At 28.1% G+C, this 27,704-nt stretch overlaps 3 protein-coding genes across 3 annotated transcripts in view; 1 reads left to right on the top strand and 2 right to left on the bottom strand.

The window, feature by feature from the left end:
• Nucleotides 1-27,704, bottom strand: part of LOC111681207 (DNA polymerase theta) — a 213,196-nt gene that overhangs the window by 150,518 nt on the left and 34,974 nt on the right. The window lies entirely within an intron of this gene.
• LOC111681257 (choline O-acetyltransferase) overlaps nt 1-27,704 on the top strand; it is a 74,919-nt gene that overhangs the window by 38,460 nt on the left and 8,755 nt on the right. The window contains exons 3-4 of the mRNA XM_046950415.1: nt 17,557-17,636; nt 21,572-21,763. Coding sequence (XP_046806371.1) covers nt 17,557-17,636; nt 21,572-21,763 — 272 coding nt within the window. The remainder of the gene's footprint in view (nt 1-17,556; nt 17,637-21,571; nt 21,764-27,704) is intronic.
• On the bottom strand, nt 26,393-27,462 carry LOC111681487 (peritrophin-55-like). Its single transcript, XM_023443281.2, has 2 exons — nt 27,294-27,462; nt 26,393-27,170 (listed from the first exon to the last, which is right to left on the bottom strand). Exons 1-2 carry the CDS (start codon nt 27,301-27,303, stop codon nt 26,518-26,520), a joined length of 663 nt encoding a protein of 220 aa, XP_023299049.1. The 5' UTR covers nt 27,304-27,462; the 3' UTR covers nt 26,393-26,517.

The raw sequence follows: 27,704 nt of genomic DNA, 5'->3' as shown, positions 1-27,704 counted from the left end.
AATTTCCACAAATTTTCTATTTATAGAAAATGTTTGATAAATTTTCTATTTTAATTTTCAATTCATTTCTTATTTAAATACAAATTTTAGAACAAATTTCATATTTTAACAAATTTTTGATACATTTTTTATTTATAGCAAATTTGCGATAAATTTTCAATTATTTAGATAATCCCATCAAATCCAAGCACTATAGAAAATCGAATATTTTTCTTTTTTTTCTAAAGAATGTTTTCGATAATTATTTTATTTAAATGAAATATTTAAATAATGTTTTGTTTAAAAGAATTTTTATTAACAGATATATTTTGATAATTTTTTGAAATAGTAATAGTTTTTTTTTTAATTGTTATTGAAAATTTCTGATAATATAAGTTTTTGATTAACAAGAAGACTTTTAATTTAAAGGAGTTTTGTTAATTCTCTTAACACATTTCGATAAATTTTGGTTTTACAAACAATTTTCTATAAATTTGGGAGTATTAAAAACTTTAAGTAAATAACATACAATTTGTTCTTTTTTTATAGAAATTTTACAACTTCTGTTGTATAGAAGTTCCCTTTTTTATAAAATTTCTGACAAAATCTCTTTTTATAGAAAATGTTAGAAATATTTTTTTTTAATTTGTTAAAATAAAAACACATTTTCAATCTGAAACTCCCCACATAAACTACTTACCAAAGAATAGAACTAGTAAATGTAAAGTTCGATGTTAAAGTATTAAACAAAAAAAAAAAATAGCTTCACAAGAGATTTAAGTTCATGAACGTGGGTATTAGAAAAAAATACTGTTAGTAACAATGATGAAATTCATTAAACGTACATTAAATATAGATGAATGAAAATTTTATAATAAGTATATTAAAAACCAATATTAATACATTATATATAAACTAAATTAGGCTTATAAATCATAAACATAAACAAATAAATAAAAAAATATATATTCAAAATATGAGTATAATAAAAAAATACATAAATAAATATTAGTTAAATATTAAATGTAGCTGATGTTTATGGTTTAGTTATAAATATTAATATGTAACTTTAAACATAAATATTAAATTTAAATATAACCAATTAATAACAAAACATATTAAATAAACCTCAATAACAAAAAAAAAACAAGTGAGTTAATACTGTGTTAATTTTGTTTCTTAAAACTTCCTCTTTAACTTAAAGAAAAATATATTCCAAAAAATTAACCTAAACTTAAATTTCACAAAAATATTTGAATTGAGTTGAAAGAAATTAAAAAAACATTAAAATACAACAGCTTTATACTTCAACTTTAACTATAAAAAAATTATGAGAAATTACTTAAAAAATAAGCGATTTTATGAAAAGTATTTTACTGCAAGAATTAAGAAAAAATTTCGCTATAAAAACTAAATTTAAATTTTTCCTCATTTTACTTTTTTTTAATATGTTTGTTTTTCTTTTTTAAACCCAAGTAAAATCTTAAGTATGTGTTAATTTAAGTGAAATTAGTGAAAACAATTATCATTAAAATGTTTATATTAATAAAAAAATTATAATTAATAATAAATAATATGTTCGTAAACAATTATTATACATTATATTAAATGTTAAAAATATATGAATAAAAAGAAGAAAAAAACATTTAAAAATAATCGCAAACAAATGTTAAATGAACAAACAATATTAATAAATAAAAACCAAAAATTAACCTAAAAAAATATGTAAAATTCAATGAAAAACTGATAAAAAATAAACAAAAAATACTATTGAAAAATATAATTGTTAACCAAAAAAAAAATATTTAAATGAGTTTATTTTTCCATAAAATTAAAGGATTTAGGGTTTTGTAATAAGGTTATGGGAATGCATTCTAGTAAAATTTAGCACACTGGGGACACTAGAGCTCTAAAAGAGAACACAATTTAAAATTTCGTACCAATAAAATATAAAAATCGGTAAAAAATTGTAAAAGACATTACAAATTCCTCCGATTAGTAAGTGTCACAAAACACTTAAATTTTCTTTAAACCATTATCAAATTTTAAGAGATATTCTAATAAAATCATATCATTAAGTTAACAATATTCGTTAGCTTATATGTGAATTTTTACACCCATTAGATAACGTAAACCGAATCATAACTGGCAATTCCTTCAGATGGCAGATTCAAAAATCCAGTTTTAAACTTTCCGCAATTTTATTAAGCTAAATTTAAATATTTTAAGAAATCTCCATATGACATATAAACAATAAAGAAGGGAATAAAATAATAAAGAAATTTCATCGATACCTCTCACATATTGGCTGTACCTGCGTTTGAATATTGAAGATTTCGGGGAATAAAACTATATTTTGTTAAAAATTTTGAAAAAAGAGGTTTTAATCTCTACACTGTCATGCATTTTATATAAAACTTTTAAAGAATATAATTCAAGATAATAGAAAAAGTGTATTTGAAGTTTTAGTAAAATCGAATAATGTTAACCCATAAACGGTAAAGGTCAAACTCAAGTCATATTGGAAAATTCTTTTAAAACCATATTGTAATATTATATTGTTTTCAAACGATTTAAATGAAACTTAGAAAAAATATTTAATAAAGTATTTATAATGAAATCGAAAAAAATTAAATTAACCCTTAAACATAAAAATATATATTTTTTTTTAATTATATAAAATGTCACAAACAGATTTGATATCTGTTATCTATTAGGTTCAGAAACCAAAAATACATTAAAAGTTTTAACAAACCTTTATTACTTTGGCCTGTGCTATTAATCGAGTTATATTTTTTTATTATTTAGAAGCGTGAATAGATTTATATTATAGTTTTATATCGATGGGAAGAACAAATTTAAAGATATCGACAAACCCCTCATAAAATGTCCCAAGTAACTGAATTTTTACGAATTTTTATTGTGGAATACATGACGAGAAATGAGAAAAAATGTGCCATTATTGGAAAATAATATTTTTTGAATGAGACCTCAGTTCTCTGCTAACGATTGAAAATCTTAATCCTTTTTTTAAACTGATAACGGAAAAAAATAATTAAAATTTAAAATAAATTAAAATTTCCATCTAATGCTACGACAAGTTTTCTGAATAGACCGTAATGTAATAATTATATATATACAATGTTATCATTTTAAAATCGGAACATAAACGAAGAAATGGAATCGTTTTATATATCAGAGGAGACCCACTTTATGGAACTTTGTCACTCCTTAAGGCGAAAGTACACAACACGCTGCAGCGCGTTATAGGCTTCTGTCAAAAAAAGTTGAAATAGTGTATTTTCATTTTACATGTTACAGCAAAGTTCAGCAACTTTCAACTTTTGACGCGTCGGCAGCTGATCAGGGTTGTATTTTGTTTGGTGTAGAATAAGAATAAACTAAAATGAAATAAATTTTATCAACAATGAAAGAAAAAATTAAAAAAGAAAAACAAAAACTTAAAATTTTGATTTTTAAAACAGTAATAGTTTAAGAAAAACATTAAAAGAAAGTTCAAAATAACTCGTGGTGTGTAACTTGCATCATGTAAAGCGCGAAAAGTTAGAAAAGCGTAAAACGCGTTGCCGCCTCAAAGCATGTTGTGTACTTCCACTTTTAGAAGTCCACACTTAAAACCAACTTCAGCGCTCTTACTATTACTCAAACAAAAGAAATATTTAAAATCTTTCAAACGACTCAGAAAGTGATTCTGTTATCATCAACCAATTTCCTAACTAATTTCAAATTATTTCTATTCAGCACTCTTTCTATTACTCAAACAAATATTTACAAGACATTATCAATAGTTTATACAAATATTTTGATTATCTAGAACAAATTTATTTTGTTACGCCTCCCGTTCTGGCAAATGATTCATTCAAGCATTAAAGAAATTTTAACAACTTTATTCTAACTGCTGTGTTATGCAGTTTATCGCCTCATCTGTTACGTCCTACACGAATGTGTTAATGTTGGGTAATAATATCATGATGAGGCAAATTTTACACACATATTCCTTTACTCCCCTAATAATTTGAAATTCAAATAAAAATAAAAGAAAAAAATAAAGCTCAAAGTAACATAAAACTTTATGCCATAAATAAATTATAAACAAACATTAAGTATATAGAGTGGTAAAAATGAAAAATCAACAACAAGTGAAAATTCCAGACAAAAACGTAGAAAGAAGTTCAGGTTTAAAATTTACTTTACAACTGCTACAAGTACAAATCCCTTTTGTAAACATAAAACATCAACTGGAATGAAAAAAAAAACGGAAAAAATTAACAACCATCCCCCAATTTTTGAAAAATAAAAACATGATGAAAATTTCTTCCTCCTCTGTAATGTTTACAAATGATGCTGTTTTTATGCCTTTGCCAAAGTGCGTTTATTTTTGCTTCAAATTTGAATCAAAACATATATGTGAGGGCGTGAAAATGGCAAAAACAGATGTACAAAGCCACAGGCATTAGAATTTATAAATATGTATAGTTATGAGTAAAGGGGTCTTATGTATTCCTTTTTTGCTGTTACATTTTTTTGGGGGAAAATAAAGTTCTGTTAATTAAGAAGAAAAATATTTGAAGGTTAACACAAAAATTTGCAATAAGTTATAAATAAAAAGGTATTTTCCATTAAAGAGAAACATTTAAATAAATCAAAGTTGTTAAAATCTAAAGTTACAAATTAATTTGAATGGCATTTGTAAAGAACGAAACCAAAAACATTAAGCCTGTTGCTTCACTCCTTCCTCGGTTAGCTTTCTTGTCTGCTGTGGGCGGTAGAAGAATTACGATATTCATGCAGTGACTAGGGATCGCGGTATTGAAGCTGTCGTATACAAATATTGATCAAAGGGATCTTGCACATAACTACGTATGTTTTCCTTTTCTAATTTTTTTAAGGATATCAAAACATGTTTTTCCATTTATAACCATAAATTATAAAAATTCCATAAAATAAAGTGTTTATATAACTTGGGCGCGAAAAGCTTTAATAAGCTAATAAAAATTTCCTGCTCTGGAATCCGGGTATACTATCTCTGGACCGGTCGGAGTTTGGTTGGACATTGGGAGTAATTTCCCTTTTTACCACCCCTTGGATCCGCGCCTGGTACAGGACCAATATTATTGTGCGCTACTAACTACTAACCTCTAAATTGGTGTAGGGTATAATAATAAATAATACATGATGTTGTCAACTCATAACCGCAGGTGCAAAATACGACTGGCGGCTGCCAGTGATATTTGCTATTTAAAGATATTTTTCGGAGTAAAAACGATGTGTTATCAAAGTAACAATGCTATGTTACCAAACCGAATGTTGTGTTGTAGAAATGAAAACGAAATCACAACGATGCATTGCCGATTAATTAAACAAAACTTTATCAAAATGACAACAATGCGTTGTTAGAATGACAGCGATGCATTAACAAAATTACAACGACAGTTGCCAAAATAATTACTGAGTGTTTTTTAAATTATATAGACATCATTTGTTTAACGGATTGTATATAGGTACTTTTGTACCATTCTGTTTAATCAAAATATTTCTAGTTGCTGATATAGTTTGATAATTTGATTCAATTTTTGACTTGGATTAAAGCTGCTTATTTTCTGTATATTCATTTCGATTTTCTTAGATTTTTTGCGAAAATTATTCAATAAAATCACGTCCTTAACAATAAATTTTATTTTCTTTGCCAATATTTTTGGCAGCTCTAAAATTGAACATATATATTTATTTTTCATACAATGGATATTACTAAGAAACCAGTACGTGTGTATGTCGTAAAGTTCTTTAGAAAACCCAGTAGTTTAATCAGAACACAACGTATTCCTTACGTCTACTAATATAGTTTATCAAAAGAAAGGAAATTAAGCATTACTTTCTTACTCCCAGGTAATGCAGAACATAAGTAATTTGTTACTTTAAACATCTCTATTATTCTCTAACCTGGAAAAACCCAAAATAATAGCAATAACCACAAGTTTGAAACAGTTGCCCCGAATTACCAGGACCTATTTACTATTTTTAACAGCAACAACAAAAAAACATCCCCAAAAAATAGAAATATGTACTTGTATGTCTAAAATATACTACTCGCCCTTTTGCTTATTTTGATATTCGAAATTGTACTAAACAGAAATATGTGGGGATATTTTTTTTGTTGTTTAAATTTACAATCAAGTTGCTAATGGAAATTACAAACATGTAATCATTATTTTCAAAACACGCACGTATCCATACATGTCTTCTCCGGCGAGCTATAATTATAAATGGATGGTCCAATGGTTCAATTTTACTTTACTTGTATGTATGATGTATATGCCTTCCGGTCAGTCTTTTCGTAAAATTTTAATGTTCGTATTTTTGTGATGCCAATGATAAAACATCTTGTATTTCAAGGTAACTAAATACATACATTTACTCGTAGTCCATTAAAATGAGTAATGAAAAATCAACCACCACATCCCCTTAAAAGTTTCCGGAGAGGGATGCTAAATGTATATTTAATGTTAATTAAAGTTGTTTTTTTTTTTGTAATTGTAGAAGGAAGGTTACAGTAAACGTGTATGTTGTTTAAAGTAATTATTTTTGCAATAAACTAAAAAATTTTATGAAGTATGAAGAACGAAAACGCGAAAGTTCGCTTTCAAACTGTCTATCATTCAAAATTTAATTAGTAATTTTTTTTACTATTTTAGAAATGCATAATGTAGGTAATGTTGTTATTTCATACATTACTTAGTAATGAGTGGTCGTGATGAATAATATTAGGTATGTTTCTTTAATGGGATTTGTAGCCAATTGTCTATAGCGTATGTCTAATAAGGAATTAGTTAGTGGTTCTAACCGTAATGGTCAATTATAGCCCGATCCTGTAATGAGCGTTAAAGTAGGGATAGAGCCACATATGGACCAATCCTTTCAGAATTGAACGAAGTTTTTAAGTTTCCTATAAAATATATTAATAACAAATTTCATCGCTAGACAGTTATGGGCGTTAAAGTCATTTTCTAACAGAATCCTTATATGGGGTGTGGGGTCATTCATTACATTCGTACAAAAACATAAAGGTTCTTATGATGATTGTTTGTGCCTAGTTATGAGTGTTAAAGTAATTTTCCGTGGGAACCTTATATGGAGGCTAGACCGATATTGTCCATTTTCAGTATCAGTATAAAATAGATGTGAAAAATTTCAACTCGCAAACTAGTTCCATTTGGATACTATCCAACAGACAGACGGACGGACATGGCTAGGTCATCATAGAAATAAGAATCCAGAATATATATTTTTATGGGTCTCGGGTGAATATTACAAACGGAATGATAAAAACATGGTGAGTATAAAAATTGTATTCTATATAATTTTTTTCAAATTATTTTTGAATTTGTGATTTTCCAAAAATTTTCGCGACTATAATCCTTTTAATGTATATATTACCGGAAAAAAGCATTTAAATAATTTAAACTAAAAAACAGCAAAATAAGAGAACAATTGAAAAGAATTTCCTGAAAGGGTTCTTCAAATAAATGAGCAAATCAAACAATAGGATTTTTTTTAAATCCATTCAAAACCGAAAACGGATGGAAACAATAAAATAAATACAAAAAATATTCAAAATTAACAAGGAAATAAAATAAAAGTTTTATATTGGCATTGTATGCGTATTCGATAATCAGTTTTTTTGTAAGTCCTTTATAACTTTTAACAAAAGCATTTCGTGCCTGTTAAAGGAAATCGTGAAATGAATGAAGGATTTCCCCAAAATAAAATCTATACAAAAGAAATAATAATAAAAATGTTTCTTTCCAACAAAAAATAGAAATAATAACATAAAAGTAAGAAACAAAAAATCGTTATAAAATAAAATGAAACAATACACAGAGATGAAGGTTAAAAAGAATGTTGTGACCCCAGTTGGTACCAGTTGTGGGTTCTTTTTATTATATTTTTATGCTTGTTGTCGTTGTTGGTACAATTCCATGTTTCTGTGGTTTTGTTGTAAAGCCTTTAGGCTAAAACTTTAACAGACCGAAAAGAAGAGGGATGAAAATATTTACTCCGCATGTGGGTGTTGTAAAGCTGCAACAGCAGCAACTGAAAAAAGGAAGTTTAAAAAAGAAATTATGCCTGTGGTGAGAAAGAGTGTGTTCGTCTTCCTGATGATGGTGTTTATGATGCTGCCACTGACTGGCTGTTTTTGGTTTAAATTGTTGGTTGCTGGTGCTTGTATCCTTTTATTCCTTTTTCCTTTGAGTTTAATAATGTTGTTGTAGATTCTTGTTAATGATAAATTCCGGCATGAAAATAAATATACATTTTAATATGTACGTATAAGGAAACATATACATAAATACCAGCCTGGATTTGTTTTGGCATTTAAATGTTTCTCCTTCATTTGCTTTGGTTGATTTGTTTTCGTGTTTTCGTGCTTTAAACGCCTTTTCAGCAACTGGGTGCCTGCGCTTGGCATTTTATCATGTTTGATTGTGATTTTTCTTTCTTTAATGCTGCTGTTAATGAGGGGGTTCGTTGAAACTTTGATTTTTTTGTCAAATCTTTTACATACAATTCTTTCTATTGTTTTCGGTATCAAGGCATTTAGTGTAAGACAATATTTTTCACTGGGATTACATTTTTATCGTTTGTCTGACAGACGACAGCAGGTTTCTGTCATTTAGTTTATATGCAGCTCACAATTTTTCCGTCAATTGGAGACGATAATAATTAAGATCCCTTGTTTTGTCCATAATGTTAATATAAGGGTTTTATTGGTGTTTAAGTGTGATTTTTGTAGCTTAATTTTGATGCTTAGTTTTAAAATTATACTATTAAGATATGATGGAATAGATATGGTACAAAATTTTTGAAAAGGAGTTGTATAGATCCTATAGGTTTTCTGACAACATTTCTTTCTTTTAGATCAGAAGAGAATGATTTAGAATATTCAAAAACTAAATTTTTCAATTTTCAAGAAAGAAAATTAAGACAAATGTTTCGTTGTTGGAATAATGAAGTTTCGAGATAACATGTGAGAACTTTGAGTAAAAATTTTACATGTATTATTTAATTATTGTTACAATAACAGCTATTGGCCAATGTACAGAGGGAAAATCTTTTAAAATTATACACCAATTAACACCAAAATGTTTCTATTTTTCAATAACATCCGTTGTCGAAATATGTACGGATAGTTGACAAATCAATAACAAAAATACGAAAAATGCACGACATTATCAAATCAACAAAAATAATAATGTGTTATCGAAGTGACAACGTTATGTTGTCAAACCGAACACTGCGTTGTCGAAATCACAAAAATGCATTGACGAAATGACACGAATTTGTTAAAATGTTATACTCATCCGTTGTCTAAATGTTGACAAAGTATTGCCGTAATTTTGGTACTTTTCTACCGGTTTTATTACTCTGTGTAGAGCTGAAAATTTGTATATGTCATTAACCTTGCAGGGCTTTTGAAAATTAGAAATTCAAAAACATCACTCTCTCTCTATCTCTCTCTATATATAAACTGTTATTTTAACAAAGGATTTTATTTAGTAATATATATCGATCCAACTATAATATTAAAAACACTGCTCCTTCATGTGATTATAATTTAATGACCATTAAGTTTTATCCAATTTTCAAATTAACACCACCGTTAACAACATTAATCATGCATTAAGGATAAAAAAATACATAGTACATGTTTTAATATAAATATAAAAAGAAATTAAATTAGTTCAAACTAATTTTCTTAAGGGTGATTTCAACACCCTCCCATAAAGTTCCAAATTCCACATACACATAAACAAAGATATAAAAATACATACATTGACAGTGGTAGACAGCTAATATATTGATTGATCGATCACTTTGATTTGAGTTGAGTTGACGTTCAATTAAATTACAAAAATTAAAGTATAAATTTTATGTATGTCCTTCTCCAAAGAAAAAAGTAAAATTGGGAGAAAAATACACTCGTATGATATGGGATTAACGAAAAAACATCAAATATTCATGAGTCAAACAAAAAAAAAGGAAAATACAAAACAAATTTAATTTAAATAGGTACAAAGTAAGGTATGAAGTAAGTATGTATGAAAGTCTGCTAATGTATGTATGTATATAAACACATCAATGTCAACTTTAATTTGTATCTACATATAATATTATTCTTATATTTTGTTGGCTTTTTCATTTACCAGACGAGACAGACACAAGAAGCCTGTTTAATGTTACGTACATACATGGCTAAAGCTGATGCTGTCTATATGAGTTTGATGATGAAGAATTGTTATTATTATTTCTCCTGTCAGGTCTGAAGATTATATTTATTAGATTAAGTTATATACGTTATAGTATCTATGTGTATTTGTACTCATAGCTAACCAATACGTATTAATAGGGTCTACGAGAGAAGACTAGAAATAAATATTAAGTTTAAATTTAAAAACATTTTTCAAGTTATGAAATTGATTAACATTACTTACTTTATTTATTTCAAAATATCCTAGCTCCATACTTTACGTGTTGATCTTGCTATGTTTAGTTTTTATGAACTAACAACCATTGAAATTTTTTTGTTTTTGTTGTTTTCATAGTTAGTTAGTTTGAAAGGAGGATGTACATATATACATCAAATCCGAAGAAATACACCTAGGCCTCTATCGGGTCTGTGGTGCGCTCTTTAACCAGAGCCTGAGATGGGAATCGAACCCACCACCTCAGGTCTACCAGACTAGAACTCTAACCACTAACTGTTTAAAGGTTATTCCGATTTTTTGCTTATATCTCAGTTAATTATGCACGAAATTTCTGATTCCTAATAGGAAACTTCCCGAAAACATATCTGACCGAATATCTAAAAATTTAAACTTTAAATTTCCATTCCCTTATTTAGCAGTAACAACACTCGCACAGCTTTAAACGTTACTTTTTGTTCTTACTCCGTTTAGGAACTAAACATTAATTTTTAAAAACAAGAAAACGAAGTACAAGAACAACATATGTCATATGAAGCTGTATGTTGTTTTATTTTTTAAAGGATTTCTCCCTATTTTTACTTCTCATATCTCCACCATTTATGGACCAATCTAAAAAGGAAAATTTAGACTGCGAAGATATATTTGGTATTCAGAAAATTGATTTTAACAAACACACGTTTTGCCAACTACAATTAATTACATTTGAAGTTATCAAGTAATTAATTCACAATTACAAGTAATTGTAATTGGTTACTTCAATTACAAGCAATTGTAGTTGGCAAAACTTTAATGACAATTACTAAAAATTGTAATTGAAAAAAAACTTTAATTACAATTACTAAAAATTGTAATTGAAAAAATTAGTTGTTCTCAATTACAGACTATAAGTGATTGCAATTGATTATGTAATGAATTATTTTATGTAATTATTACCTCTAATGCCTGGTCTGTATGTTTGTAATTACAATTATATATAATTACAAGTAAAATTTCAATTGGTAAAGCTTCAATTACAATTACTTTAAATGTAATTGAAAATGAAATAATTAAAAAGCCTGATACAGACTGTTATGATTAAAACGACTAGGTATCCAAAATATATGAATATACTTTATAGAATCGGAAAATTATAGATAAAACAAACAAAATGACAAACTTTTATATAACCTTCGCACGAAGGTGAAGATGCAAAACTTTATCGAGATTATTGCATAAATAACGTATGTCTGTTGAGAATAAGCGTATGTATGGGTGCTAAGTAAAATCGTACCGAGAATGTAAAAATACACAGAGAGAAAAAGAAATATACACGTCTGGTACCAAATTGTTCAATATCATACTTTGTCAATCACATACCTACGACAACGCAACGTTGTCAACATTGAAACAATTCGTTGTCGAAATCTAATACACATCCGGACAACGGATTGTTTGTCAATAGTGAGTTATAAAATTAAGATTTTTTTGTATATAAAATTAAGATTTTGACAACGCAACGTTGTCAACATTACATAGTGCTGTTGTACGTATGTATATACTTTGATGTATGTTTATTTTATAAAGTCTAAGCAATATGGCGATAAGTTGAATACGAAATAAAACTTTTAACTGTAATTCGCTTTATAATTATCACACATCTTATTACAGATAAACCTTTTCCTTCTGCGCAAAAAATAACCTAATACAAAATTTTTAATTAACCACAGTTTTAAGCCACACAATAGTTAATAAGCATTTTAAGGAAATTACATTTCTTAAGAAATATAAATTCAACACAATTCCTCAATTACTTAATTAGAATTAGTTTAATTTTGTACCTTTTGTTCCATCATTAATCTATTCATTTCATCTTTTCCCTGGAAAACATAATACTTAAAGTAGTAATAGATTTAGCTTATGATTTGTAAAAGTAAATGTATTGTATTTTCCGGAATTTCCACAACAATTTTACAAGGTGGTTGGTTATACTAAATTTATTCTGAAAACTTTTTAATCGCAAAACTGTAACAAACTTTGAGTTGGTTAAACGTGGGTTGGTTGGTCGTGTGCCTATTATTATATATATTTTTTTGTCAGCAAAAAGAACGCACTTCACTAATATTAGTAACCAACCTTGTTAGAGTTGCTGTTGGTTTATAACATTAATTTACTATCAAAACAATGTAAAGCAAGAATAACAACGAAACCAGTAGCAATTTACACAAACCCTGTCATTATTTTACTTTTCTTGTCTGTAGTTTGACTGTGCCTTTGATGTCTTTCTTTTACCTCAAGCCTTAAAGGCAAAACTTAGTTTTGGAGTAAACCAAACCAAAAAAGAAAAAAGGACGCTCAAATTGACGCCACGTGACTACATTCATTGTATGAGTGGTATTGCATGTGTATGAGTGTACCGGTATATGTGAGTAAAGTCTAAAAAGTTCAAGTGTATTAGATCGCTCTCGTAACATTCATTTTATTTGAAGAGATAATGAAAAAAGGATAATAAATTCTATTAAATTTGACATTCATAATAGAGATTATTTTTTGTTGTTATTGTTTGTATTTCATATCAAAACACCATCTATATTGGTTACTTCTTTAACATCGAAGGATGTCTGGTATGGTTATTGTTACCGTCAAATATAAATGGATGTCTTTTTTTTGTACATCTATTGTTGTCTGATATGATTGTAATAAGGAAAACCACTTTTATTAATTGCATTATTTTTAATGTTGCTATTTTTTATTATTGTTGGTAATGTTTGGACGATAATAGCAGTTTTTAATCATAATTTATATGTTTTTATCGCAAAATGATAAACCGTAAATAATTCTAAAATTAAAGTTTATAGATTTGTTTCAAAATCTGTTACATTAGAATTAATTCAAAGAAATATTTAAATACACATAGCGTTAAATTTACAACTTTTTTGAAACCTTAGTGAAAAATTATTTTGTTTATTATGTCGTTTGCAATGCATAAAAATATTTGTCATACACACCTACCTTAAAGCATACCGACCATCTCATAATAACTTTCGATTATGACATGTCCGTCTGTCCATTAAATTTTTAATAATTTTATACCCTATACTATTATAGTGGGAGGGGTATTATGCGTTCGTGCTGATGTTTGTATAACCCAAAAAAATATTGGTTCTACATTCACCTTAAAGTATACCAAACGGTTCAGAATCACTTTCTGATTTGGCTATGTGCGCACGCAAGTAATTTGATGGAATTTAATAAACATACTCATCTTTTGATTCAAGGACGAACACTTTTAAAAATGGTTGAAATCGGTTTATTATTATAACCGTACCTCCCGAATAGAAAGGTACATGTTTTAGTATGTCACCAACAAACGGCAAAACTTATAGAAATTTAATGACATAGCCACCATATAAACCCTTACGAAAAATTTACTTTCAAGTCATTTTTTTTTTTGGGAAAGTAGTAAAGTATAGTCGGATATGGCCGACCCTACACCATGAGTATATTTAAAAAATTTTTATTTTTCACAAAGAAACTTTTATGTTGAATTTTACCTTAATTCCAAAGTATTTAAGCAATTTATTGATAAAAAGCAAATTTTCTAAATGAGGTTTTATATAGGAGCATAGGTCAAACATGGGCCGATCCTCATTAAATTTGGGAAAAGGATATATTTTTAAATAGTAGTTAATTATGTTGAGTTTCATTGCGATACTAATGGTTACAAGTGAATTTTAGACGTTTAAGACATTTTTTGAAGGGGGGTTTGTATGGGGGCTAGGGTCAAATAAGGGGCGATCAGTACGAAAATCTGCAGTGTCATTTATACTTATAACTTATTTATACTTATAACTTATTTCACCCATTTTCAATAGGCTTCGTCCTTGTGCCAAAAACATGATTTGTCCAAATTTCATCAAATTATCTTGAAAATTACTGCCTGTACCTTGCGCACAAAGTTTACATGGCCAGCCGGACAAACGGACGGATGGGTATAAAAGGCACATTTTTTTGATACTTTTAGTTAGATCACTTGACACGAATTTGCCCATATGTATGTATGTGTATTTGTGTATAAAATAATACTCACTCCACTATATGAGGACGTGTAAGCAGAAACTGCTGTAATAATTTCATTTGGAAACTTTTATTCAATAAACTAAAGAATTTATTTGATAAGGCTACAGGAAGCAAAACAAAACGTTGCTAAGGAAATTGTTTGTAAAATGAAAATACAATAATGATTACAATGAAAAGTGTTCTTTTTAGATTTAAAAAAAATTTAAATTTACTTTTTTATGTAATTTTATTTGATATAAATTCTAAAATACAGAATCTAAACCAAAGTATCAGATAGTTAAACACTTTTTGTGGCATCAGACATTAAATCTATATGATTTGATTGAATTAAATTTTTTTTATATTTTTCTTAAAATTATTCTATTTATGTCTGATATTTAAACAAAAATTAAGACATTAACAATATAATTTTTAACCATTCTTGTTTTGCCATAACATTTAAATTGAAAAATTTTAAAATCGTTAATTAAAAAAAAAATTATTTAAATCGATTTAAAAACTTTCTAAATTACAATAAAATATAAAATTCAAATTTTTACCTATACTGTCTATAACCATGACACCACAGATGAATAAGGATTTTCAAGTTTCAATGTAGTATTTGAGCGTACACACACGACTATGTATAATTGAATAGACTCCCACTAAGTATTAAATAAATATTTTTCTTTGTAAATTGGATACAGGTTTACCAACGGCAACAGAAAAAAGGGTACAAAATACATATTAATCCAAACAGTCATACATACATCCACCCAAAATAAGGCATTATAAAGTGGAATAAATTAAAGCATTAAAACACGTGACATAAATGTTGTGTTCCCAGGGGAGACCAAAAATGAAAATCACCCCCCAAATTGGCAAAAATAAAGCAAAGGAACATAAACAAGTTACTAGTTTTTTTTTAAAAGGCAATGAATTTTATTCAAATTATAAAAACTCATAACTTTAAACTTAATGGTAATCATTAGGAAAAATTCAAACGAATAAATCTTAAAGAATTTCCATGTGAATTAAGCCAATCAACATATATTTGATTTTAATGATTAAGAAATCGATAATGATTGAAGATTTATTAGTAACATCAATAGGAATTACGTAATCGGTTTTATATTTATGTATAATAGTTTCTCTTAATCAAAAATATTTGATATTATTTTTTAAAATATTATAATTAGTGTTTATTCTGTACGGATATCTTTATTATTGTCAAACTATTCCAGCAAAAAATAAAAACTTCCAAAGAAGTGAAAAAGAAGTAGAATTTACTCCATGGAAGTAATGAAAAAGACCTAAAGAAGCGAAGATTTTAGCACAGGTTTGTTATAGAAGGAATATCCTTTTTATTTGATTCCAATTTCACTACATCTAAAGTCATTCTCAAGAAGTAATTTTTATTTTTTCGGGAAGTTATTAGAAAGTAAAAATTTTGTATTATTTTCGCTTCTTAGGAAATCAATAAATATCACTTCCACAGAAGATGAAAGTATTCACTTCTTTTGAAGTGGTGATAAATATTATTCTTTTGAAAGTACTTTATTTTATCTTGCTGGGTAATTATACCCTACATCACTTAAGTGTTTGAATAGTATTAAATTTTAGTACACATTTAATGATACCAATAGCTTTAAAATCGATATAGCTAGGTCCGTCCGTCCGTCCGTCTGTTTATGTTAACATTGTAATCAAACTACGCAGTTTTGAAGATGAAAAAATATACAAGACATTCTATGGTCTCAGGAACAAAGCCTATGGTTAACATCGGTTAACTATTGCGTCCAACCCACATACAATTGAACCTCCCAAATAGGGCTTTTGAACACATAATTATTTATAATTGACAGAAAGTGACACAAATTTGTTGTATGCTAGCATTGATAAAACTGATGGATTTTGTTTAGAACAGGCTTAATGGAACTCTATTTTCTCAAAGCAAAGTTCTCTTAAATTACTGCACATAAACGATATAAAGTATTACATAGTCGAACACCGAACGACTATAATTTCTTTCTTATTTAGGCTGATATGGATTAGATATGGAAAATGTTTTCAAAAAATCGATTCTGCCCTACTGTGTATTGTATTAAGTAGTAAAGTATAAAACAAACATGTTTCGATGCTGTTTATTTAATTTTCTTCATTGGGGTTTTATTGATTTTCATACAAAACTGTTGATTAATTAGGAAAAGGAAAAGGGAAAGACAAAATTTAAGAATTACCTACACAAGTTAAGATTTATGCTGTCTTAATATTGGATATTTTTTACATTGACATATTAATCACGTCGGTTACATACATATTACATACTATTTTCAAGGTATTTAAAAGAATGTAAACATAAACAATATCAAAAACTTAAGATTTTTAACTATTCGAAAACAAAAACGTAAATAAAATTAAACAATTCATTGTCAGTATGTACACACTCCCCCTTTACAGTAAAATCAAGCCAGAAAAAACACCAATTGATTAAAGAAAATCATTAAATTGCAAATGTGTATTTAGTGTCACCACAATTGTGACCACAAGACGACCAAACTCCCAACAATACAAACAATTCCTAACAGACGATGTGTATGTAATACATTACTACAATGTAACAATTAAAATGTCTGTCATCCGGGCAAAAACAAATTACTATTGCAGTAATGAATAAAGTTGTATGTTATAGATATTTGCAGAATATGTTAAACTAAAGAAAATTAATACACAGTACGTATATTAAGTTACCCATCTAACGTTCTCTGTAAAAACAGTAAAACTCTTAAATATAGATTCTTGGCAAAGTAATGTAAAAGGGGGATGGAAGTAAATCCAAAGAAATTTTGTATATTTTCATACAATATTGAAATTCTTTAATTGTTGTATTAATTTTCAGCTTAACCATTGTAAGAAGGTTTTACTGTATGCCATTTCATCAAGAAAAAAATTAATTTTTTGCACAATTGTATAAAACATTTTTGAATATTTTTTTATTTGTGGTAAGATTTTAATTTATTTTTCTTTTAATTTGCAGGATGGAAAGATTCTATTTTATCTTTACCAAAAAAATGGCTTTCCACTGCAGAATCGGTAGACGAATTTGGATTTCCTGACGTAAGTATCTTCTATATATATACTGACTGACTGACTGACTGACTGACTCATCATCGTCCAGTCCAAACGGCTGAACCTAAAAGCATAAAATTATGACAGTGGATTTATTTTTGGTTATGAATGCATAATTTTAGCACCTTTTCTGGCCCTTTATAATTTTTCAACTAATAAACATATGGAACCAACAATGGATAAATAGTAGTATTAATATATTGTATATATGTCCAGGTAAATCTTGTGCGCACGCTATAAGTCACAAGATAATTTGATGAAATTTAATAAACATAATCTTCTTTTGATCCAAGAACGACCATTTTTAAAAATGGTTAAAATCGGTCCATTATTTCAACCGTACCTCCATTTCGTTTCTCCCGAATAGAGCTTTTGTGAGCATAATTATGTCAAATGTTCTAGTAGGTCAGCAAAAGCCGGCAAAACTTATTGAAGTTTAAATGACACTGCTTATTTTTGTAATGATCGGTCCTCATTTGACCTCATACAAACTCTCTTACAAAAAATGACTTGAAGGTCCAACTTCACTTATAAACACTAAAAACACGATTAAATTAAAACTAAAATTTATAAAAAAATCGCATATTTGCACTTGCCCCCATATCAGTCATCTTGCAAAAAAAACTATTTTTTTGTCAACAATAAGTCCCTACTCTGGTCCTTTTCTACTCCTAATTTTTTATTATTTATAATGAGGATTGAATGAGAATCTATAATACATCTTATAGCAAAAACAAAACGAAGTACTTCCAAAAGAATTACATTTATCACCACTTCAAAAGTCAAATTAGATGTATTCTATAATACTACAATTTTAATACCTAATAACTTCCAAAAAAATAATTTAAAAATTACTTCTTGAGAATGATTTTAGATGTAGTGAATTTGGAATCAATTAAAATGGACATCCTTCCTATGACAAGCCTGTGTTATAAACATCTCTTCTTCTGGTCATTTTCAGTACTTCCATGGAGTAAATTCTAATTCTTTTTCATTGTTTTGGAGGTTTACTTTGCGGGGTAGGATTGGTTTGATAGGTAATATTGTGTTCTAAAATTTTCCATTTTCACTAGAGAATATTGATCCTTTTCGAAACCCATTTTCCTTTTATCGGAAAAGATTGTTTTAAGGACAACGGACTAGCTAATTAATATACCCATCTATTTTGTCGATGTATAAGGTATATTTAAAGTACAGTTCAGATTAATAATTCCAAATAACAGTTTCGAAAGCAAAATCTCGAATTATATTCATTATTCTAAACACAAACTTAGAAGTTATCCAGAAATATTATTAATTGTTAAACAAACTTTTAGCATCCCGAACCACCAACAATAAGCAAACAGACAAGAGAATATAAATAAACAGTAGTTGTTTACAAAGGACAAACTTTAATACTGTTTGTTATAATTTGTAATGCAAATAATGTTAAATGTACATTCATACATACTATGTATTTATACACATACATACGAACATATATACTTTGTATTTCATTTCTTGTGTGAATGACATCTCCCCCTCACAAGTTATATTTGTAATGCTGTATTTTAACTTCTGTCTATCTGTCTTTACTTTCAAGGAAATCATTAAGTTATAAATACAGAACTGTTGTATTGTGGATGCCACAGCTTCCGGTACATATACATGTACACAGTAAATACATACAATAACATTTTTATTGTTCAAATTCTGTTTTTATACCCTACACCACTATAGTGGGGAGGGCATTAAGCGTTTGTGCTGAATCTTTGTAACACATAAAAATATTGGTTTTACAGGAAGAAATGTTAGAATTGTCAATAATAAAAGCGAACAAAAAACTAAAAGTGTTACAAAAAAAGTGTAGACAATTTTTTGCTGAAAATATACACTGATTAATTGACAAGTTTATAAATTGACAAGTGAAATAATGAAAAAAGAAAACTTTTCTGGTCAATGCTGAAAAAAGTGTAAAATATATAGATTTTTTTACCAGTATACTGTCATGATAACAAGTTATAAAAGTAAAAATCTATTGAAAATGTTCGAAATTATATTGATCAGGAACACTTTTAGAATTTTGCAAAAAAAAAAAAAATGTAACAAAAGGACTTTCTACTTATGGAAATTAAGACCATCTATTTGTTGGTCTTTGGCTTGTATTAGTTAGTTAGAATCTGGGACCTTTTATGACCCGACATTCTATAGAATATAATTACTTCCTGAGAATGACTTCAGATGTAGTAAATTCTACTTCTTTTTCGCTTCTTTGGAAGTTCTCTTATTCGTAGAGATAGAACTAAATTATGCTAAATTTATTCACGACAGCTTTCAAATTAAGATACATTTTTGTTCAGCAGAATTCCAATCAATTGTATTATGATATGGCCAAATTGTGAACCGATACACATAGGAAACACCGGTAGAAAAGTATCGGTTCAAAATCACTTTCTGATATAGCTATAGCCGATCGTTCGCCTGTGTAAAGCTTATGAACGCGCTACAGATCGCAGATAATTTGATGAAATTTGGCTCATAAGTACAAGGAGAACGAATATATTTCTGTACTTTTCATAAGGATCGTTTCAAAATATTCTATAAGCTCAAAAATTCTTTTATTGAATCACTTCACCATAAAAACATGATATTTCTAAAAAAAAAAAAAAACTATAATTTCTTTTAAATTTTGTAATGAACGGTACTTAATTGGACTTATTTTACATAAAACATCCTTATTCCAAAAATCACTTTGATATTCATATTAATGGCAATATACATATGATAACGATTTAGTTAAATTCCAATATATATAAGTAAATAGTTCCTAATAAAGACGTAAGTCCATTTTAACGACAAAACACAAGTTTGTTCCTCCCAAAAAGTTACCATTAGAGGATTTCAACTCTTTTGGAAATTACTATTAACTTCAATTATTAAGAAAAAATCATATTATAATTTACGACGTTGATTCAGAAGATTTGCAAACTCTCAATTCTCTTCCCATTATATGGTCTTTGCCGATATTGACAAAACTAATGCCACCATAATATGTTTTCTTATCATTTCTAGGTGTTAAAGGAACATTATTTATTTATTTATTTTTTTTTTTTTTGAATTTGCAGACAACATGAATTCAATTTTGCAACCCTCAATGAATCAAACTTTTTTCTATTTCTTCCGAAAGAATAAAAAGGTAATTTTCTATTTTATATTCACAACATCAATACGAAAGGAATATAAAAAGAACAACAACGTCAACAAAATACATTTCGCTGGAAGGGAAGATAATTAAAGGAATAAATTTATATTTAAGAAATTAAAAATAGTCTTTTGATTATTTAACTCAAAAACAATTAAGTATGTATTTAATTTCCAGTTGCATAGTAATCAAATTTAAAATGAAACTGTAATAAAAAAAAACTGAAAGAAAAAAAGAATTCATTTATTTTTAGGTCTGCATTAATATTGTTAAACAATTTTTATCTAAGCCATATAATACCCATAAAACACCAGAATAATAATAACACTATTGAAATATTCCAACTTAAACACCATCCCCCTTCTAACTTCGTTCAAAAATGCAGACATCATGAAACTCATTTCAAACTAGACTAACTTTTGTAGACCTCTGGGGAATTATAAAATACATAAAAAGTTTTTTAAGGTTTAAAAACAGGATAAGAAAGTATATTTCTTTGAAAAATTATTCGGATGGTTATTCGACAATAAAGTTCCATTATTTCGATATTGGGATAAAGCAAAATATATATAATTTACTAAATTGTCTAGTGATCAATTATGTTTGTATTTTCCAATAATTCTAAATGATCACTGTCGAATCTATATAGTCGAATTATGAAAAATTTGAACTTCGTATTGAAAAACTGATAATGTATGCAGATTTTTTATTAATGATTTGCCAAAAAACTTCTCTTTTTCAGACACTCCCAAAGGTACCTGTCCCACCGTTGGAACAAACAATGGCTGACTATATACGCGCATTAGAACCCATAACAACACCAGCCCAATTAGAACGTACTAAAGCCATTATTAAGGAATTTACAGCACCAAATGGTTTGGGTCCAAGATTACATCAATATTTAGTAGATCGTCGTGAAACCGAAGAAAATTGGGTAAGTATATATAAATTTCGAAAATTTTAAATGAATTTTGAATTTTATGGATTAAGGTCTTTATGGATCGATCATATTTTCTTGTAAATTAGATTAATGATGTATGGTATTTAAATGAAACGATATTAATAAAGTCGTTAGGGAGATTTTTAAAAATAGTGCTTTGGGGGGGGGGGTGTTGTACTTAAGTCAGTTATGAACCGAACTCTATAAAATTTAGGCGAGTAAGAAAATAATATTCGATTTTAAATCGAAGAAGATCAATTATGTACTGATCATCGTGAAAGATATTTTTTGTTCTCCTGTATTGGTGTTTTTAAGGCAGTTATGACACTTAATGTTATATTTTGAAGGGATCCGTTTTCTCGAAATTTTTAAAAAATTTCCTGCCCACTTTAGTAATGTAGAACTACTTAAATAATAAAATATTAATTCGGTAAACATATTTTATCAATGTTATTATTTGTTGTTATTAAATAACAATTAATATTACTAATTTGTATTTTTCTAATAGCTTATCAATAGATTTTTGATAAAATAAATACACAAGTGCACATTTAGGTAATACCAAAAAGGTAAATACCTCCTATAAAATTAAGGCACTATTTGTTGATCTTTTTTCTCCTGGTATAAATAGTAGAACAGCCGGAGTTAGAGGGGTCAAAGTTGGACATTTTTGTCATACAGGGTTTTTTTTTTAAATGACTTGTAACTTTTCACCTATTAAATCATAGCAAAAATTGTCCAAAAGACTTAAGATAGATATTTCGTCAATGTTTCCATATAAAATAATTTTTATTTTAAAACAAGTATGAATTTGTAGTCGGACATTGCCGACCATATGATACCCTACACCAGTCAGTATGTTAAAATTGTGGATTTTTTTATACAAAGCATTTAATCTGTTTTATTGTGAAATTTTTTACTTATTATTGACAAAAAAGAGATTTTCTACAAGAGGGCTCATAGGGGAGAAGGGGTAAATATGGGCCTATCCTTATAAATTTTGGTAAATGAAGTTACGTTTACTTCAAAGTCATTTATGTAGATTTTGATCGTTTTATTAGTAATTATAAGTTAATTTTGACCTTCAAGTCATTTTCTGAGGAGGAGTTTGTATGGGGGCTAGGGTCAAATGAGGCCTGACCTCTATAAAAATTAGTATTGTAATTTATTGTTCTATAAAACTAATTGTTGTTGATTTTTGTTGACATTATAAAACATTTAACGTAATTGTGAGTCTAAAGGCCCGATTCGGGGGGTACGGTTGTATGGGGGCTAGGAGAAATAATGGACCGATTTCAACCATTTTCAATAGTGTTCGTCCCTGAACCAAAAGAAGAGTATGTGCCAAATTTCATCAAATTATTGCGACCTGCAGCGTGCCCACAAGGTTTACATGGACACACAGACAGACAAACAGACAGACAGACAGACAGACGGACGGACATAGCTAAATCGACTCAGAAAGTGATTCTGAGCCGATTGGTATACTTTAAAGTGGGTCTAGGACCAATATTTTTGGGTGTTACAAACTTCAGCAAAAACGCATAATACGCTCCCCACTATAGTGATGTAGGGTATAGGGTATTTTTTGCACAAAAGAAAGCTTTTACAATTTCTTTTAGAGCTTCATAGTCGCTTAATGGGAGGCTAGTGGTAATTTTTTTTAATTCAATTTAAATTTTTTCTCAAAAGATATTTAGACCATTTCAAATATTCAAATATTCTATTATCTCTCTAAAAATTGGCACAAATAAGTTCTCTATAAGTATACATGACACTGCAGATTTTCGTAAGGATCGGCCCTTATTTGACCCTAGCCTCCATACAAACCCCCCTTCAAAAAATTTCTTAAACATCTAAAACTGACTTGTAACCATTTGTATCGCAATGAAACTCAACAAAACTAACTGTTATTTAAAAATATATCCTTTTCCCAAATTTACCGAGGATCGGCCCATATTTGACCTATATAAAGCCCCATTTAGAAATTTTAGTTTTTTTATCAATAAATTGCTTAAATATTTTGGAATTATGATAATATTCAACATAAAAGTTTATTTATAAAAAATACAAAATTTTAAAAATATACTCATGGTGTAGGGTATTATATGGTCGGCCATGTCCGACTATTTCTTCCTACTTGTTTTTTTATATCAATGTAGAACAAAAGCATTTCAAGTCGACTTTTTCACTCAGTAAACTAATTAATATTTGTACACTGAAAATAATACATGCTTAACTTTACGAAAAAAATTTCGTAACTTTTATTTTTGTACTATTTACAAAAATTTCGTGTATAATACGAAATATTATTTAATAAAACCCTCTTATATTTTTACGAAAGTACGAAAACCTTTCGTAATATTTTTTTCTGAAATTTTACAAAAATTAAACATAATGATATTAATTATATTATGATTAAATAAAACTACAACATTTTTATAAAGTTTAAGAAAAAGTTTAATATTATTCACGAATTATTTTCATAAAAAAAAAAAATTGAAAATTCGTGTGGAGAATAATTTTGAACTAAAATTAGGAAATTTATTTTAAAATGAATAAAAAATTTGAATAAATTAATATTTCGTAAATTTTACCATATTTATTCAAAATTCCCTTTTTTCAATTTATGTAAATTAATTTTTTCAAGAACTAAAAAATTTCCTACAATTTCGTATACGTTACGAAAGAATTTCTTGGCGCGAAACAACGAACGATTCGTACAATGTGCAACATTTTTCTTATATATTAGGCATGGATTTTTTTCAGTGTAGTAAAATAGTCAATGTTCTAGTCCATTTACAAGGCAATAAGCTATTCTATAGAATAGACTACAGACTTGTCTATAACTAGTATATACATTTTTTTTCATTAGAGAAGTCAATATTTAAGACCATTTAATCGATATACTGATTCTTAAACTGATCAAAGAACAGTATATTGTAGAAACTAGTAAAATAATGGCTGAACGTACTATTGATTGATGCATTATTGGTCTTACATTCCTGTGATTAAGTTTTGCAAAATTATAAGACGGAATATATTTGTACGGAAAAATCCGTGATAAGAAGAATAACTCAGCTAATACTGAGATGGACTAGAGATGCCAAACTGGAATTACCGATTCCCGAAAATTCTGGGATTTTCGGGATTTGAAAGTACCGAAAACCGCGGATTTTCTGAATTTTAAAATCCCAAAGTTTAAGTGTTTTTCCGCTAAATTTATACATTATAAAATATTAAATAATAGAATTTTAATAGTTATTGATTACAAAATAAGCAGGATCATAAAATTTTAAACATTTAGGCCTTTATTTAAATCGAATTACATTATTCTTTGGATATCTAAAAATAACAAGTAAGAAATTATGATTTAATTTTCATAATAAAGCATTTAACTTGATTTCTACCTCGCCTCCGATATATTTAAGCAATTTATTGTTAAAAAAACTAATTTTCTGAAATATGCTTTATTTGGGGGCTTCCCCCAACCCCCTGTTTGAGGCGATCCTCATAAAATTTGGAGAAAGAATTTTGGGTGACATAAAATTTATTTATGCTGAATTTCACTATGACACTAGTCTTTTTAAGCGAATTGTGGACATTAAAGTCATTTTTTTGAACGGGGCGTTGTAAGGGGGCTTGGGTCAAAAGAGTCCCGAAATTCAACAGGGTCTTCCAGTCTAGTATAAAACAAAGTTGTGCCGGTAATATGAAATAGAAAATGTTATTTTTGTCGGTAAATTATTAAGATTTGTTGAATTTTTTTTATATTTTTCGGGTTCCCGATATCGGGATCCCAGGATTCATTTAAAAATCCCGAATTCCGGGACCTTTAAAAATTAGTCCCGATTGGCATCCCTAGTATGGACTCTCTTCTCTATTCTACATGCGTGGATCAAATGTTACGAATGTTTATTGCATCTAGCATACAGGCTTACTTCAACAAAAAACGTCTGGCAAAAGGAGAGTGTAAAGTAATGTTTGGAGGTCGATAAAAATAGAATACAGGAGGAATTTAAAAAAGAATGTGGTCTTTTTATAGACAAACCCAAAACTGGGGCTGGAAACTATAACGATGACAAGACAGCTCGGCTGTTCTTTCCGTTGGCTTGTGGATTTTTATGGGATTGTTTTAATTTGAAAGAAATATATTCCAAAATAAAATCCGGTCTTTTCAAGTTTATAAAAATTATTAAAGTCTAACTGCCTTATGCAAAAACTATTATTAAATTAACAATGGTTATTTTATTTATTTTTATTTATTTAAAAAAAATAATTGCAATTGAAAATTATAATTTATATAAAGTATAAAATATAAAGTATAGCAGAAAATTATTTCTGCTATAGTATAAAGCATTAGCTGCTTTGGCTTTCGGTTATTAAAACCTGTTTTTATATGAAAAAAGTGTGTAGTAAACCATTACTAACTTTAATAATCGTTTTTGCATAAGACGGTAATATTCTATATTTTAACAGCTGAATTCATGCGGTAATATTCAATGTTCAATTCCTATTAACCAATGAATGCAAATATACATGACACTATATATTCCTAAAGTCCAACTATCTCTAAGTATGCTAAACTAAAAGATGTGCCGCAAGTAAGAATACAATAAAACATTTAAATTATTTAGAGCAATTGTTAGTGTTTATTTTTTCATTAAATACTTAAGAGAAGACTATAATTCCAATATTGGGGCAAGTTCATAATTTATACTTTTTATGTGAAATCTACGTTTTAATTATTAATTTTTTGGTTGTACTATCGATGGAGGAGTGCCAAATGATGGTGGTGTTGGTGGCATGCCGGGTGGTGTAGGGTACTTGGTGTTTACTGTTGATGCAATAGGAGGTAGAGGTATATCTGATGATGGCGCATTTGTTGTAGGTCCGGTACCGGTTGGAGGTGATGGATTCACAGTTGTGGTAACTTTAGGTGGTTTAGTAGTTTTGGGAGTTGTAGGATCAGGTTTATTAGTTGTGGGAGTCGAAGGTACAGGAGTGGAAGGAGGAGCAGTAGTAACTATGGGAGTAGTCTTGGAAGGCGTAGTTTTAAGAGTTGTAGGAGCAGCAGTGGTTGGTTTTACAAGAGGTACACATTCAACATCGGTGGTTTGACTTAAATATTCGCATGTAGGTGCTGGAATAAAGTTGTCACAACCTGTACATTGTTGGAAGTAATAGGTGAAGTATGTATTAGGTGGGCAATCCATTAGTTGGGGTTTGCCAAATTCCACACATTTGTAATAAGTATTAAAATTTAAATAATTCGGCCATAATACTATAATATCATTGCCGAGGCATGGAGTTATAAGAGTTGAATTGTAGTCTACATTGCTGTCACAGACACCGGCAAAAGCGTAATGGGCTAATGCCAACACTAAAGTACAAACAAATACTGAAATTATGCAAATATTATGTTAATAACAAATTGAATTTTTTTTTAAATTATAAAAATCACAATTTTTATTCATATTTAAAAATTATTGTAAAAATTTTGTTTTTTCTTTCAATAATTTACCAGATTTCATATTAATAATACTGGATCAATTGCTTCACTATTCACGTTGTTCACTAAACACGATTTAGTTAACACTGATTACTTTCTACAAATCATTGGGTATTTATTTGATTTCTTTATTTTCGATGTCTACAAAATGTTCTTGAGTTGTATTTTCAGAATATCTTTGAATTCTACTCGGAAATAAGAATTTATGTATGTGTCAACAATGTAGCTGTGTGTGAATTTTCGAATTTATTTTTAATCATATTACATACGAAATGTCACTGATTTCATTCATTGACATTTCGTTTTGACGTTGTTTTTATTATTTTTTAATCAGGACAAATACAATGTCGATATCAAGATTAAAAAGAAAACAAAAAACTAAATTCAAAATGACATATCAACTATTTGACGTTGACAACTTAA

The sequence above is a fragment of the Lucilia cuprina genome, chromosome 4, assembly GCF_022045245.1.
Source record: "Lucilia cuprina isolate Lc7/37 chromosome 4, ASM2204524v1, whole genome shotgun sequence".
Classification (NCBI taxonomy): domain Eukaryota; kingdom Metazoa; phylum Arthropoda; class Insecta; order Diptera; family Calliphoridae; genus Lucilia; species Lucilia cuprina.
The sequence above is the reverse complement of the archived record's forward strand: the minus strand, read 5'-3'. Positions and strand labels throughout refer to the sequence as shown.